This window comes from Eulemur rufifrons, chromosome 15 (assembly GCF_041146395.1).
Source record: "Eulemur rufifrons isolate Redbay chromosome 15, OSU_ERuf_1, whole genome shotgun sequence".
Lineage (NCBI taxonomy): Eukaryota > Metazoa > Chordata > Mammalia > Primates > Lemuridae > Eulemur > Eulemur rufifrons.
In genome coordinates, this window is record NC_090997.1 from 90180689 (window position 1) to 90193072 (window position 12384).

The 12384-nt window shown below is 44.3% G+C and overlaps 1 protein-coding gene across 1 annotated transcript; it reads right to left on the reverse strand.

The window, feature by feature from the left end:
- Positions 1–1305: 1305 nt before the first annotated feature.
- Positions 1306–8055, reverse strand: PLAGL1 (PLAG1 like zinc finger 1). The gene is made up of 2 exons (XM_069488377.1): positions 7904–8055; positions 1306–2536 (listed from the first exon to the last, which is right to left on the reverse strand). The coding sequence occupies exons 1-2, from the start codon at positions 8053–8055 to the stop codon at positions 1306–1308; spliced, it is 1383 nt and encodes a 460-aa protein (XP_069344478.1).
- Positions 8056–12384: the final 4329 nt, after the last annotated feature.

The following is a 12384-nucleotide window of genomic DNA, read 5'->3' on the forward strand; positions in this document are numbered from 1 at the left end:
GGGGAAGTAATGACCAGGAGGGGGCATGAGAGAGGAGAATAGGGAGCCGGAAATGTTTTCTATCTTGATCTGAGTGTATTTGTTCATGTTGATGCAGCTATAGCTATATGAAAAGTTAATCAAGCCACACTGCAATTTTGAAGAGTTTATTATACGTAAGATACACATTTACAGAAAAGCAAGCCTCTAAAAACAAGACAAAGGAGCTTTAGCAAAGATTAGGTTTTACATTTTTAAAACTCATTAATATACCCAGATACCAAATTCATGAGATAGATCACAGTTACATTTTCCAATGTAATCCTCTGGCTAAATGCTAATAATGACTTAAACTGAATTACAAATGCACTTAGTTACTGGTGATTAAACACAATACTTGAACACAACACAATACTTGAACACAATAGTTGAACACAACACAATACTTGAACACAATACTTAGGAACTTAAGCAGCTTGAGTAGTTCTTTAAGCTAGACAGAGCAAGAGAATTCTTGTTTAATATATATATTTTTAATTCCAGTAATATTCTTAAATTCCTGTTAATATATAATCAACATTAAAGTCAGCAAAATGCCTTTGACTGACACCAGCACTATTTCACCACTTAGACTGGTTACACAGTGATTTTTTTTTTTCTGTCAGAAGTAACTGACAACCAGTTTAGTCTTTAAGATAAATGAAGCGATAACTCACATTGCAGCATCTTGTGGAAAATACTCAACTACATTTGAATGCTTTTTTAAAATGGAGAAAGCTCTTGTTCCACAAGAAATTATTTACGTAAAACTACAGGTTGGCTACGGTAACAGTAACTAAACTACATCCAACCCTGAAGGTACAAACATCCCTGACAAGAAATACACAGCCTAGTTGTAATACACCATATAAAGGTTACAGTCTTATTTTTAAAAAATTCTCCCAATTTGGAGACATGCAAACCTTTTCATAGTTCCCTTCTCTAAGCAGTGCCACATAAAGTTATTTAGTTAACATTATGATCATGGCTTACAATTAAATTCCATATGACAAACACTTATATATAGCAGCCGTCATTTTGGATGTTGGCTATGACAATATTTGCAGTTTGATTAAAGAACAACGTTCATTACATTTGGTACAAAGCACGAACACACTTCACGAAAGATTGGCACAATACATGCAGTTTGAGAATGCTCTCAGCTCACGCCAGTCATCACTGAATAAGCCATATTCTCAGCCTCGTTTTCCAAATCTTTCCTTATAACTGACATCTAAAAGGCTTCTTAAAACATCTTCCAGGATAAGGAAATACACTTTACAACGCTTAGCGGAATGCGTGGTGGAAATGAGGCAGGATGGCAGAGCCAGTGCCAGTTGTGAAGACGTGGGGGGCGGGTGGCAGGGGGAGCTGGCCCAGGCTCATGGTGCCCATGGCGAGTGGGGGTTCCTGCTGCTGCTGCCCCTGACAGCTTAACATGTTGGGCAGAGATTTCCCTGGCCCCAGGGTGACAGCGCTATTCCCACAGCCATTCTGGGGAGCGGGAGAGGACAGCTGCCAGAAACTCAACAGGGAGGACAGGTCGAGGGAGGCAGGTATTGCTACGCTCACAACATCTGCAGGCAGCTCCCTGGGCAGGTTTTTAACAGCACTTACCCTCGTCAGATCAAAACCTGGGCTGCGCTTGGGAGGTGACAGAGGCTCTTGCAGCGGCAAGTCCTCGAACAGATTGATATTGCAAAACCCTTTAGTATCTGCTTTGAGGGGCAGGCTTGCAAGTTGGGCGGAGTATGAAGTAGAAGTGGTGTTGTGATTGGGCAGGGCTGGAGGACAGCCAGGGGACACCGAGGAGTGCAGGGGGGCAAGGGGCTCTAGCAGCAACTGAATAGGCTGGGCGGCCTGTTCTGGGGGGCTGAGGGTGAAGCTGTGGACCTCAGCCGGCAAGCTGCTTGCAAGCCCGCTCTGGGCAGACGCTCCTATGGGGAAGGGAGACAGCGGGGCAGCCTTCAGTTGAAACGGAGGCGAGACGGGGTAGAAGGTGCTCGGAAGGTCTCCGGTCTGCAGACTCTCTTGCATCAGCTCCTCGGGGTGTGTCTTCTTGGTATGCCGGGTGAGGTGGTCCTTGCGCCCGAATCTCTGGGCGCAGAACTGGCACAGGAAGTCCTTGCATCCTGTGTGGACCACCAGGTGGCGTCGCACATCCTTCCGGGTGTAGAAGCATCTTTCACAGTGGTCGCAGCGGTGCTTCTTTTCCTTGGTTCCACTAGGGGGCTTTTCTTCTGCGTGGGCTTTCAGGTGATCCAGCAGCACCTCAGTGCTCCCTAGCTCCAGGGCGCAGACCCCACAGGTGAGGTCGCCACTGCTGGCCGCATGGAGGGCCAGATGCCGCTTATAGCCCAGCACGGTGTTGTACTTCTTCCCACACTTCTCACACCCAAAGGCCATTTTGTTGGGGGCGTGGGTCTGGAGGTGGTTTTTCAGGTGGTCTTTCCGGTTGAACGTCTTCTTACAGTGAGCACACATGTGAGATTTCTGGGGAGAATGGGTGGCCATGTGCCTGTGGCAGAAGGAAAAATTTCACAATAGAGAGTTGTTTTAAAGAAAGGTTTAGAGGCCGGGCGCGGTGGCTCACGCCTGTAATCCTAGCACTCTGGGAGGCCGAGGCGGGTGGATCGCTCGAGGTCAGGAGTTCGAGACCAGCCTGAGCAAGAGCGAGACCCCATCTCTACTAAAAATAGAAAGAAATTATATGGACAGCTAAAAATATATATAGAAAAAAAAAAAAATTAGCCGGGCATGGTGGCCCATGCCTGTAGTCCCAGCTACTCGGGAGGCTGAGACAGGAGGATCGCTTGAGCTCAGGAGTTTGAGGTTGCTGTGAGCTAGGCTGACGCCACGGCACTCACTCTAACCTGGGCAACAGAGTGAGACTCTGTCTCAAAAAAAAAAAAAAAAAAAGGTTTAGAAACAATATTATATCAAATCATATTAATAGTTTTCTCTGGGGGTTGGTATAATTTTCACTTTAAAAATACTTTTCGGCCGGGCGCGGTGGCTCACGCCTGTAATCCTAGCACTCTGGGAGGCCGAGGCGGGTGGATCGCTCGAGGTCAGGAGTTCGAGACCAGCCTGAGCAACAGCGAGACCCCGTCTCTACTAAAAATAGAAAGAAATTATACGGACAACTAAAAATATATATAGAAAAAATTAGCCGGGCATAGTGGCGCATGCCTGTAGTCCCAGCTACTCGGGAGGCTGAGGCAGTAGGATCGCTTAAGCCGAGGAGTCTGAGGTTGCTGTGAGCTAGGCTGACGCCACGGCACTCACTCTAGCCTGGGCAACAAAGTGAGACTCTGTCTCAACAAAAAAAAAAAAAAAAAAATACTTTTCGATGTTTTCCAAATACCTAAAAGTTTATAATTAGAAATCTGTATACATTAAGAAAATATGTTCTCAAAGAATATTCTTATATAGGTGTGAAAATTGCAGTATGCTTTTAAGAGTGCTTGTTTTTTAAACAAATTCAAGTATAAAAATTTAAAAATATGTGATCATGAAATATATTTTTCAGGAACAAGTTAAATGGATCTTTTATAACTCTTTGGAAATTCCTAAATTTCCAAAAATGACCCAATTTGCCTTTTCCACAGAATCCTATAACACCCCCCTACCCCCACCCCTAGTTTTAGGTTATTGTTCCTAACATAATTCCTGCATGGTCTCTGTTGATTGGGACAGAAAGTTTGGGCCACAGACACATGACTCTTAGGAGCCTCTTAAAAAGTCTATCCTTAACCTTAGAGAAAGTGTCTAATGCCAGCCCACCACTCTCGCTCTGCACTCAGCCTCGTGCCTCCCACGAGAGCTTCGCACCAAGTCCTGGTTTCCTCCATCTCATACATCCCTATCAGCCGTCATCTCAGCTGTGTGCAGCCCCTGCTGCCATTTCTTCACCTTCCTTCTTAGACATCAGCCCACTTCCTGAAGGTCACTGGTAATTTCACTGGCAAATTCAAAAGGACTTTTTCTAGCAAGACTAAGCTGCTACTCCTAACAACAGTTCTAAGTCTGTCTTCAACTGTGGCTTCATGGACAAGTCAATCCTAGTCAATCTGGAATTTCAAAACAGCTCTTTTATGTTTGTAAAGCACAAATTAGTTTTAGAAAGCCATCACAATTCCTTCATCTCTGTCATAGTTCAATTGAATTCTTAAAATCTAAACTCTACATTGGCTTTTAAAAACTCAATGATATAAGGAAACCCTGAGTTTGTCAACTTTAAAAAGGCTCATTTTAATAACTAAACCACCAAGCACCATATGTTAGTAGTTTATAAATAGACTCCTTCATTACGGCTTGCAGGTACAACATAGATTGCTTCATACCCCTTATGACAGTTACCTGCTTGAGGTGTTGTGTTACTGGAAACTAAAGCTTATCCTACCAACAATTTAAATGCAATTGTACCCTGTGAGTTTTGACATTAGATACAAAAGAATTTCTAACAACTCATTCTAATGAAAAGACAAGATCTTTTTAAGACTCTGTTTGTCAAAAGTGTACTTAATTATACCTTTCACCCAGCCCCCTACCCTACACATTGTCCATTCCTGATCCTTTTCTAGAGGTAGAATTGGTAAGAGGTCTATAATTGGTAAGAGGTCTATAATAGCAGCTGTTTAGAAGATAGTGGTGGTCTCCACTAAGAGACTAGAAGCCAGTTAAAAAAATATAAAGCTGGTCTGAATCCAGCTGTCATTTTTTTTAAGTAAAATCTCATACCTCCTTCCTTTCTCCCTTCAAAAAAATAGCCTACTGGCATCCCTTTCCTTCTGTCCAGGACACGACAGCTCAGCATGCCTATAATATGGTGGTGCTGTAAGACCCGGACAAGAGCCAATACAACAGGAATTGCAGAAATCTGAATTATGCTGATGTCTCCAAATTCATAGGCTGCAGAAGGGGTTTTTAGAGCATGTTAGAAGGCAAATAGTCATGTTGTTCTACAAAGATGTCCAGATATATCTCACAGGAATAAATATGAAGGAGAGCTGGCTTACAAACTTGGTATTTTTGAACCATTTTCTGTTTGGTCCACTACTAGTGAACAGGACCCCAAAGTGCTGTCCTGGGTCTTCTATTCTTGCTTCTCTTCCCTTTCTCTGTGGAGGATTTTAATCGGATTTGATTTCATTTATCATCCGTGGGTGGATCAATACCAGGTTAACAACTCTGGACCTGGTATTCCCTACCTACTTTTTCCTGACCTACGCCTGTACTACCTATGAGTGGGGCACAGGTCAACACAACCAGTAGTTGAGCAAGACTACACCTTTCACCAGCTCCCACCCCTCTGAAGTTGAGTCTTTCCCTTGCCTAGCATCCAACTCTTCCCGTTTTAACTTATCCCTTACTTACAAAGGCAACAGTCCCAATCTAGAAACATTATCATCTTATAGCTGAAATAACTTCAACAACTTGTTTCCTTCCCTAAACTTCCCTTCTTACCTCACAATCCATGAAACCACTAGTTTTAGCATGTCCTCAAGTCAGTGCCAAATACCACCATCTTTGGGTGTCATCTGGATCACATCAATGCTCTTACTAGAATTCTTCAGGGGTGACTGTTCACGTGAGACTTCCAACCGTGGACTTCAGTCTGCCCTGCGAAATCATCTCTTCTTGCACTTTGCTATTTCCACCTAACTTGGTTTCATTATTTGCTGTGCTGGGCCCACATTCTCTTTTCTGATTATTTTCTCCTTCAACCTCTGCTTAGAGAATGGAGCTTATGTTGCAATTGATGGGAAACGGGACTGAATGCTGCACTATCATCTTTTTTTTAAAGCCTAAAGCATCCTGCCAAGCTCTCACTCCTCGATTCCTTTATTAGATCACTGCCTCAGGCCAGAGAGGCAAGAAACGGCAGGGAAGGCAGTTCTTGCACTAAGTGCACCGCTTCCCTTTTTTGCCTCACTTCATACTGAACAAGTCATTTCCCTTGCGCAGAACTACCACCTCCTAAATATTGCTTAAGACATCTTCAGTGCAGTTTACCCGGGTACAGTTGTCCCTTGGTACATGAGGGGGATCGGTTCCAGGACCCCCGCATACCCCTAATCTGTGCATACTCAAGTCCTGCAGTTGGCCCTGTATATAAAGTTGGCCCTCCATAGATGCAAGTTTCAGTTTTTACACTCCAATAATACTGTATTATCCATCTGCATTTTGTTGGAAAAAAATTCACATGTAAGTAAATGCAGTTCAAACTCATGTCATTCAAGGGTCAACTGTAATCCCAACTAATTCTACTCATTCCAATCTGTTAGTTCCACTATCTTTTCTAAATATGTATCGCCTGTGTGTGTTTCCATCTGCATCCACAGTTAGAATACCCTCACTGCAGCCCACTGCTCTCAGCATCTGGGTGAGGATGCTGACTCTGTGTACATAGGAGATGCTTGATGCAAAACAGGGAGCCTTTGCAACAAAATTGGTGCACAAAGCAGGCACGCAATGCTTCTATTTATGACAGCTAGAGAGTGGTCTATGTACAGAGGGCATTTGAACTTTTAAAATGCCTAGCATTTACAGGCTTACTTTAAAAATCAACTGATATTACATTATCTACAGCAGTGGTATTCTTAAGGACCAGGAGCATAATAATCATCTTTTCAACTCTTTCAAGTACCTTCCTCCAAGAGTACTCCAAGATTTAATAATGGGGTCTACGTTAATACCATTCAGATGGAAAGTCTCACTTGCTAAATTCTGACACTCCCCTATGCATTCATTATCGCAGATATATGTGAGCGTTCTGAAAATCGAGACCTTTAAAGTTCATTTCATGAAGATTAGCAGCAAATGGCAGGTATCAAAAGAAGTGCCCATTAGTGGGAGTCCTGGGCGTGTGGCTCTGAGGGTGCTGCAGGCGGTGCAGCTTATGTGTACTCGTCTTCCCTGTGACGTTATCAAAATCCTCTGGAGGCAGAAACTGCATCTCAGATACTCATTTCTGTCATGGGAGTACCTAACAGGCACTCCAGAAATAACTTAGATTAAGTATATATTTTTTAAAAAGACTCATCTATTAAAACAGTGGTTTTCATCCTCTGGTGTATTATGGGTACCTTAAAAAATCTGATTGAATGCACATATTTAGCATCTGTCTACCCAACTGAAGTCCACTTACAGGGTGGCTTTTCAACCCAAGTTAACTGCTCCAAAAGCTTACACTTGGAGACGTCTCCCTCCTATCTTCATTCTCAGGATCTGGACTCTTACACCAGGTTTCAAATCGGTCTACCTGCCTCCTCTTCAAATTCCTACCTCAAACCATGTGACTTCATTACTTAGACTCACTAGAACAACCAAACCCTGTCAGGCAGTGGGTGAGGCCCGTCATGCACTGCTGCCTTCTTCCCGCACTTCCCGCCTCGCCTGCTCCGAGGGTCCTCCCTTCTGAATGCGAAAGGCTCGTGGCCTCCCCGGAACCTCCCGTCCACCCACCTCCTTTTCATTCTTTAATGTCACAGGATGAGACAGTCCCCTTCTGAGAAGCCTTCCTGGGTTTCCTCACACAGTGAAGAACCTCCTCCACCTGCACAGCTGTCAAAGCACTGAGGTTACATTTTAATTGTGTCATCCTGACTGTCTCCTGAGCCGCGGGCCTTTCCGTTTTTCTGTTCTCAGGCCCGGTATAGTGCAGGTGCACAAGAAATACTTGTTGACAGAATGAACTGGTACCGCACGGCAAAACTGTCACATAGAACCCTAAGAATCCCTGGAGATGCAGCTTTAAAGAATCCCTAAAAGGCTAAAATGCGTCCATATCCTGTGTCTCTTTCCCCTTGCGGAGTGTGGTCTGAGGACTGGAAAAGTTAAGGAACTGGTAAAAGTGCATACCTTTTCTAAGGGCTCTCACCTCATCAATTTGTATCTGGAAGCAAAGGCTTTGTCACAGTCAGGCTGCTCGCATTTGTGCGGCCGCTCGTTGGTGTGGGAGTAGCTGTGGATAGTGAGCTTGCCCAGGGTGAGGAATGTCTTGCCACACGTCTGACAGGAGAACGAGGCCATGGGTCCTGCTGCTCACACTTTCCTTGTTAGATGTACTGATCAAATGCTGTGCCACCTAAGCACGCAAGGAAGGACGGGGCCGGGCAAATCAGCAGGGTCACCGCAGCTGGGCTCCAGACCACGGCAGAGGCAGCACCGTGGGCCTGGTTCTACCCAGACACGGACCACTCAGTCACTATTCGCTTTGCTTCCTGCTTTCCCACACCCCAGTTTACCGCAGTCTCAAGCTGGGGGCAGAAGGTCTGAGGCACTGACGAGATTCACGGGCAGAAAGGTACTTTGCGTCACTGGAGCTGGGGTGTGGCTGGGATCACCAGACTGTCTGTGGAGAGAAGAGGAACAGTTTTCCTGCGTTAGCCATTTGAAAACAATGCTTTTCCTCCCCTACCACTTCAGAATCAACTCCCTAGGATCAACATGTTCCTTTAAATAGATTTAAAAGAGCATAATTCTGCACCCAACCCACCATGTGCTTCAAGGTCCTTCTGCATACAAACCCACCCATGGGTGCTTCTCTGAGTATCAGGGGGCCAGCAGCCAGCAGGGTTCCGCCAGCTGACAGGACACTCTTTCCTTTGTGACAAGGACAGCTCTTTCCACAGATTCAGGATTATCTACCTCAAACCATGATTTCAGGTCAGTGTGATGCTCAGTTAACCAATTAAAAAAAAAAAAAAGCAAAAACACTCCTGCACCTTCCAGTGTTTCACTGGTACATAAACAGAAATCAGCCCTGCTCATTCAAACCACTGGCTTTTCCTCTTTACTCTTTGTGAGTATAACATAAGTTGTTTGTGACACCTGTTTAAACTTCCACAGGATGAGAAGAAATAATTTGTATACATCTAAGTTAATTTGTTTGTAAGATTACTATGCAGAAGCACTGATATAAACAAAAGGGGAGTAGTAAAGCTAGTCTAGTTGCCCAGAGGTGGTGAGAGGGAAAACATGGAACAAAACCCAGGGCTCAGGTGAAAGCTCTGGCCACATTCAGGTCTGTAGGCACCAGCCTGTAGTGAACTTCTCTACTGATCTCTTCCCCTTTCGTTTACGGAGACATGCTCTCATTCCCCAGCCCCGGCCTGGAGCCAATCCAAATACCTGTTGCTAGCTCGCTTGCAGGGGTGAGCCCGTGGCCTCAGCAAATTCAACGTGTCTCAAACCCAAATCATTATCACCCTTCAACCCAGCAGAGTCACCCCAAACCAGGTGGTTCTTTCTGTATGCATGGACCAGCATTTGAGGAACCTTAAGTGCCTGCAGTAGCATTATGAACTACAGGCAAAACCCCGGCTCACTAGAACCCTGTGTTAATATAGAGAGAATTATTCTCCTGGGTGGATGCTAACCTTTCAAGTGCCGATACTTAAAAATAATTAGAGTACTACATGGTTACATGGAATACACTTGAGTGGCTTTTGTACACAGGCCAGCCTTTTCTGAACTTTGTCAAGTAAGCAGGGCACTCGTGGTACACTGCCCAATCCTGGCAAGTCTTTAAAGCTGTTCCCTGCACTCACGCATTTATCGCCAAGTCTTTAGAGTTGCTCTTCATTGTTAAAAGTTAATTTTTAGTTACCATTTCAGTTACTTTCAGATCAGAAAGTTGGAGTCTAGCTAGATTAAACTTTATCATAGTAATAGGTCAAGCATCTTTAGATATACCAGTTACCTAGCACATGTACACAGACAAACACACATTCCTTTTCTAACTGGCAAGAATTGCAGGAAACTGTAGCGTGCCTCATCTCCTGTCGCAGATGTTTTCAGTGTCTGGTCAGAGTTCACAGCACCAGCCAAATACCCCTCACCATCCTGCCCCCACCTCTTGGAGCCTTTAGAGCTGACTTAAGTGCTCTGGCCTGAAGGATCAGCACCAGTCCAAAGCAGGGGACACACAGCTGTCCTTAGCCAGCACACCCTGGCGCCAAACCTTCTTTCTGTTGGTTCTGATCCTAGCAGCAAGCACCACCGCATTCCTCTGCAACCAAGTGTGACTTTAACTGGGCACCTCCTGGCTCTGCCCAAACCCCTCTACCTCAACCCCCGGTTACCTTCCAGTCTTCCAGCTCATGCCTAAGGCCCTACCTTGACGCACCCCCAACAACCCTGGCCACAAACAAAATAATTCCTTCTAGGAATTCTCACCCGCCTGCTGAGTTTGTGCTGCCAGGCCTCATGACCTGTCCCACTTCTCCTCCAGCCTAAGTCTGGCCGGAACACTGGCCCAGCTATGAAACGCACTCATTCGCTTGCCATTGTTCCACGTTCTTTCCAGGTCTTATTCTTTCCAACTCTTGCTTTATGAGATGACCAGTATGTTCAAGAGAACTTTTTGTGAGGATCATGTTACATATATGATGGCTACTGAACACTCAAAGTGTGCTCCCTGAGAAACTGAAGCTTTTATTTTATTTTGTTGGACAGCACAGGCAGACACTTAGTTTCCCTGTCAAAAGAGAAGGCAAGGCTGTGCTTTCCTTGGACACAAATGTGCTGCCCATTCATCCTCAGGTGTTTTCCCTGAGCGTGGGAGGAATGGACATAGGTCCAGTCCCTTGTTCTGTGAATGCAGTGGAAAGAGTCCACAGTTCAAACTCTAGCTTACCCACGTTAGCTACGTCCTGAGCTTCAGTTTCCCCATCCGTGATGTTCGCCTGATGTATGTAAACAGGCTGGTGAGGACAATCAATGGAAACAAAATAGATCTGAAAGCACATTGTAATCTAAAAAACACCATTGGAATATATGGCAATTATGGAACACTGGAGTAAAAGTAGAACCATGTCTCAATGTGCAGAGAATGGTTTCTAACCATTTAGCTATGTATGCATAGAATGGGGAGAAGATACACATTCTCTCTCTGTATATATACTTTATCAATTATTCATACTACATACATCATATGTGCAGAAAGGACATAAGAGGCAGGAGGTAGGAAGCCTGTACTCTTGGTTTCTCAGCAGATATAAACCCTGACTGACTGCTTACCAATACACATTTATTGAAAAATAAGACTTATTCAATTAAGAAGAAATTGCTCTTTGGCACTGATAAAGTTTTCCAGATCCACTTTCCAGACACTTCCCCTCCCTAAATCCAAAAGTCCAGCACTCATGGACACCATCCACACCTACGTTTGTCTTGGGCCTTCAAGATGGTGGAGATAATTCAGACACGGCATGTTTTATTTAAGAGAGAGGCACATTTCCTCCAAGTTCCCAAAACTTTCCCTCAAAGACCAAAAATAATGTTAAGTCTCTCAAACACTTTTATTTCATGAATGTCTATTCCTAAGACTTTTAGATCTGTGTGTTAAATATACCTAGGCCTAACACTAAGTGAAAAATCGGTCCTCAAATGTTGAGCTGAATTATTATAGGATAGTGAACATTCTTTAATTTCTTCAGGAAATCTTTAATGATGAACTCAAATTCAGTGAACAGTTATAACATTTCAATCATCGTAAATGTGTTACTTAAATATGGACCTTATAGGCCAGGCGCGGTGGCTCACGCCTGTAATCCTAGCACTCTGGGAGGCCAAGGCGGGTGGATCGCTCGAGGTCAGGAGTTCAAGACCAGCCTGAGCAAGAGCGAGACCCTGTCTCTACTAAAAATAGAAAGAAATTATCTGGCCAACTAAAAATATATATAGAAAAAATGAGCCAGGCATGGTGGCGCATGCCTGTAGTCCTAGCTATTTGGGAGGCTGAGGCAGTAGGATCGCTTAAGCCCAGGAGTTTGAGGTTGCTGTGAGCTAGGCTGACGCCACGGCACTCACTCTAGCCAGGACAACAAAGCGACACTCTGTCTCAAAAAAAAAAAAAAATATATGGACCTTAGAATACAAATATTTGCACTGCTTTCATGACAGAATCATAAACTTCTATAAAAATAAAATTATCTTTCCTAACATACTATAAAATTTGTGGCTGAGGGTCAAAACTTAGCTATTTAAAAAAAATAAACTGTGTGGATTTATACCGTCTCTCTCGTCACCATGCACTTGATCGACACTGGCTATATGCTGAGGATTCCGATCTGTGGTTGAAACCTGATGCACTTTCTGGTCACATCCTTACAATTACTTTCTGTTACCCAACAAACCACCAGCAGGTCTAATAGAGACCTGACAAAGTGCTGGTCCTGATGAGAGTCAGACTACTCTATGACTTGACATGCAGACTTCATGTGAGTCTTAAACACGGTACTATTTCAACACCTGTCACCCTGGAAAGATAGTAAGTCTTACCCCAAAACATCTCAGGACATAATTTTCAGTCCCCTTGATTCTAAAAATACTGAGTGACACAGATCTGCCAGTATG